This window comes from Adelges cooleyi, unplaced genomic scaffold, assembly GCF_023614345.1.
Source record: "Adelges cooleyi isolate 19-005CV unplaced genomic scaffold, UGA_ACOO_1.1 ACOO_flye_CR_arks_rails_tigmint_CR_PRNA_38, whole genome shotgun sequence".
NCBI classification, from domain to species: Eukaryota; Metazoa; Arthropoda; class Insecta; order Hemiptera; family Adelgidae; genus Adelges; species Adelges cooleyi.
The window spans coordinates 1,627,214-1,631,785 of record NW_026096056.1 but is presented as its reverse complement, the minus strand read 5'-3'; the positions used below and the strand labels follow the sequence as shown (position 1 = coordinate 1,631,785).

Sequence of the window (4,572 nt, the reverse complement as noted above, 5' to 3'; positions counted from 1 at the left end):
GCAACATCAAGCAATAAAGCCATAATACAAATATTATTTTGGCAGATATATTAGTAGTTAAGCTAAAATCGATAGAAATGCGCCATGTAGATTTTTAAAGTATAAAATTAAAGATTCCTAGTTGTATTTCGTCATTGCTGGCGATAGGTATTGATGGGCTTTAAAAATTGAGATGAAAGGAAAATGGAAGTAGATGAAATGGTTATGTTGTGATGGATTTGTGAACTAGGTTAGACAAAAAAAGTATAGGTACATAAGAAGTTTAGAAATAACGTTAATAGCAGGAAAAATGAGAGAGGATAAGTTAACGAGTAATCTGTAATAAAGACGTAATTAAAAAATAAATATAATTAATTGCATGTACAACTCATTTTTTCCTATATTATATAATTTAATTATGAGTAATTATTACCTATAATTATACATAATATTCATAATTTAGTACAAATCAAAAAATGGTACAAATACAGGACTGTATTTAACCACGACCGTTAGTGTAAAGTTTCCTATATAAATACTACATACTTTTATACGAATTAACTAAGTAAAAAAAATAAAAATCCTAACCCTCGAGATTATTTTAAGTAAAAATTGACAGGTAATTAACTAGAAAACTGTTTATAATTATCGTTTTTGAGAATTCCACTAAAATATTGAACAATTACCCGTAACATAAAATCGTTTTTTTCCGAAAATGGCCATATACCTTCGAAAAAACCAAGATGCCCTCCTCTTGCAGTCAACAAAATTGCCACGTTATCCGTAGTTGTAGCCTGTTCTAGAGGTATATCTAAAATCATAAATAGTTACCGGAACTGAAATAGTATTTCAATATGTACATAACATAAGCACAAGTATATAAACTTGAGATTTAAATTTACAATGTAAATAAGATATAGGGTGAATGAAAGTATTTTCGTGGCATAAGGAATAACAGTTGTTTTAACAATCAGTGTGATTTTCAAGACAATTTTCTAATAGGGAATTACGCGATACGATCAAACAAACTATATCACGAAATTGCTTATGCCACGAAAATAACTTCCTTCACCCTACATATGATTATGTGCATATATATAACATTATGTTAATTTTGTTTTTGTATTCTACTGTACACACACTATTCTCTGTTAATTGTTACAAAAACGCCAAACGATGGACGGAAATATATGTAGATGACAAAATAATTTATCATATTACCCAACAGTACTGAATAAATTAGTAGGTAATTAAAAAACACAATTGCTGAAAATGTAATTTAATATTGATTAGGTACACACTCAAGCAAATGAAATAACGTATTAATTGAAAAAAAAATAATAACCAATTTTTTTTTTTTAATTTTAACATATCAATAATTTACTTTACCTTGTTCTAAACAAAAAATATCATCAGCAGCGCTCAAGCATAAACAAGGTAAATGAAAACGGTTTATTTTATCATGTAATGAAGCAGAATCATAGTATTCATCAACTGTCTTGTAACCGAACATGTGTATTGTGTAATTTCTATCAAATTCTCTTAAAGTTTTACTCTAAAACCACACAAAATAAAAAAAAATATAATTTATATTTTAAACACAATTTATGTATACATTTTCATACCTTAATTACTTCGTTGTAATTCCATTTGTGGTTAGGAGAATTCAAGAGTTTTCTATTACTAAAAAAAATTAAATATTATTGAAAACTATGCAGGGAAGAAAAAAAAATAGATATAATTGTTAAATCATAACATAAATACTTTTTGACTTGTGTTAAAAGCTCTTTTGTGAAAAGAGAACCAATCATTCGATTTATGATTGGTTTCTCAATATTAGACGCAGAAATATTAATTTTCCAAGGAACTGAAACAATCATTGCTGCACTGAAATGTTTGTGCGTTAGTTGTTCGTTTGATTGTAGATAATTTCCCAAAATCACACTAGATAACAACAATTAAAACATTGGTGTAACCCTATCAAAACTTTGTATTTTACAAATAGACAATTATTATTACAGTTACTTACCCACCCAAAGATGTTCCTAACCCCCCTACAATTGTTTTAGGGTACTTTCGTTTTAAATGATTAACTACCTCTGTGAGATCTTCTATATTGTTTGCAGAATAACTTCTTGGCGTCTAAGTATAAAAAAAAGTGTTGTTGTCAAATTTGAATTTAAATAAGACAACATTTAAAATAAGTCCGATTCAAATATTATCAAAGTAGGTCATCAATAGGTTTGCCATTTAGATTTATACATTTGTGAATATTTAAATATTATATTATATAAACAGAAGTTAACATTCTTAGTGAAATGAATTACTACCAATTGGCAAGTAATACATTTTTTTCTTATAATAATTTTGGTTGTATGTATATGCCATATTTTCAATTTGCAAATTTCCTCTTGAGGTTAACACATTTAACAAATATGTTACCTTTAGTTCTACACCTCCAACTCCTCTATAGTTGAAGACAACTACGCGATATCCAACTTTTTGCAAGGCTAATGATACAGCTCTCACATACTCAGAATGACTGTCACTAATCAATCCAGGTAAATACAAAATTGTAGCACATTCAGCTTTTGAATTTTCATTTGGTTCCAACCAATCTAATGCTACCTGACCACCGTCTTTAAGATTCAGTATTTCTCTGGGAAAAAATACGGTTAATATTAATAACAGCAGTACTTATTAACAACAATGGCTATGTACCTATTATAGTTTATAGACGGCACAACTAATGATCGGATAATAAGTGATAAAATACTATGAAAACGACTTTCAAAGCACCACATTACTGGCCAGTATTCTTCATTGATAATCGGCACGTTTTGGAGAACAAATTTCTTAAAATTACCTTCTTTGCAATACAGTTTGGGTTTCTAAATAAAACATTTTTTTATTAAAATACTAAAAATTAAATAAACATTTAAAAATCAAAGTAATAATATTTAATTAGGAATTGAATACTCCTTTACTGGCATACATTTTTCTACTTATTATTACTCTGACTACGAAATAATAATAATAATTTGCCACTCTAATTGCTGCAGTTACTCCAAAAACTTAAACCGGAGCCCAAGAACACACTGAATTAGTTAAGTCCTTCATAGTAGTATTCATAATGATGTGCGATTTGTAAGAACAAGTTTGTATTAAACATAGCGAAACGAACTGTACTGAAAAAATGTCACCGCAGTAAGTATATCTAACATTGTGTGAATTTCTTTTTGTTGTGACCAGCGTTTTGCTTATAAATAATATCATTTTATGAGAATATTACAGAATATTATACAGAAATTAACTGTATATAATTTGTAAAACATCTACATCTTAGACATAAATAAAAAACGGACTATTTTTGATTTAGTGGAAACCAGTTTTTTTTTTAAAATCTAGTGTGTAACTGAGACGGGAAAGAGTAGCCGACAAGACGTCCGAACCAAATATCGTCATCATCTGGCTTGAAAAATTATAACTCTTTAATAGTATTGACTACCACCGGATATATGGTTTCTGGCCTATTCACTTGACAGAACGGGTCGCTCAAGTTATTTTGTCTATTTGTCCTAGTTTTTAATTCTTTGAAAATTGTCAAATCACTCAAAAATAATATAAATGCAACTTCTTACTTTCACTACAGATGTCAAATAATAATATGTAAATCCAATAATTGCAGTTGATCCGATAACACAGATTAAAAAAAAACAACTTAAATTTAATATTTGGTTAACAAAAAAGGCCATTGTATGAATAACGGTTATAAAATAGGTTAAACTCTTAATAAAAAAATAAAAGGAAATAAAGTATGCTGGAAAATGATTTAATACATATATTATTATTTATATTTATATTAAACTGCACTGTCTGAAATCTACAAAAGATACCATTTACACATCTTACTGATAGTAACCGCAAGTTGTATGAGTAGAAAAATACAATATCCCACGCACGTAAGCTATTTCTTATTTAATATATTTTACATAATAGTATGTAAAACGCTTATTTAGTTTCAATTTTATATTATAGTTTTAGAGGTCAAATGCATTTAATTTAATGTTAATTAATTTAAAGTTCTTTTATAATTGAATTTTCGCATGTGAAATGCAATAGTTCATTGTTTCAGTGGAAAAGTCGCTAAATTATAATAATCATAATTAAAATATACAATTTTAGCGATAAATTGTGTATGCAAAATCACAGAAAAATAAAAAAAATAAGCCAGTTCAGTAGGGCGGGCGCTTAGTGTTAAAGGAGCATATTAATGCGGGAGAGGTCACAGCTGTATATGAATAATTACAACTGAAAGTCATAAAACCACTTTTAAATAAACGCTAAACAAATCGTTAAAACATTGTATTGACATATGCTAAAAACGGTATTTTTAGTATTAGGGTGGATATGATTAGATATTCATAAATTTAGCAGCACAACCTTAGCAGACATTTGTTAAACTTATCCAACAAATTTGTTAGTAGTTTGTCGGTCATTGTTTGAGAAGAACGAATTTTTTTGGACCTTATTTACGCTTCTAGAGCTCTTTGATGTTCCAAAGTTATAGTAAAAATAATGATGACAAACACG

The 4,572-nt window shown here is 28.0% G+C and overlaps 1 protein-coding gene across 1 annotated transcript; it reads right to left on the bottom strand.

Moving 5' to 3' along the window:
* Positions 1–470: 470 nt before the first annotated feature.
* LOC126841239 (phospholipase ABHD3-like) lies at positions 471–3,777 on the bottom strand. Its single transcript, XM_050577574.1, has 8 exons — positions 3,621–3,777; positions 2,701–2,870; positions 2,422–2,638; positions 2,009–2,121; positions 1,744–1,923; positions 1,605–1,662; positions 1,369–1,534; positions 471–790 (listed from the first exon to the last, which is right to left on the bottom strand). Exons 1-8 carry the CDS (start codon positions 3,732–3,734, stop codon positions 603–605), a joined length of 1,206 nt encoding a protein of 401 aa, XP_050433531.1. The 5' UTR covers positions 3,735–3,777; the 3' UTR covers positions 471–602.
* Between the last annotated feature and the right edge of the window lie 795 nt (positions 3,778–4,572).

Coding starts and splice junctions, on each gene's coding strand:
- LOC126841239 (XM_050577574.1), bottom strand. CDS start 3,734: ATGGCCTTTTTTGTTAACCAAATATTAAATTTAAGTTGTTTTTTTTTA. Junction 2,871..3,620: donor ATTTGACATCTGTAGTGAAA/GTAAGAAGTTGC, acceptor TGTTTTATTTAG/AAACCCAAACTGTATTGCAA. Junction 1,924..2,008: donor TTAGGAACATCTTTGGGTGG/GTAAGTAACTGT, acceptor GTTGTTATCTAG/TGTGATTTTGGGAAATTATC.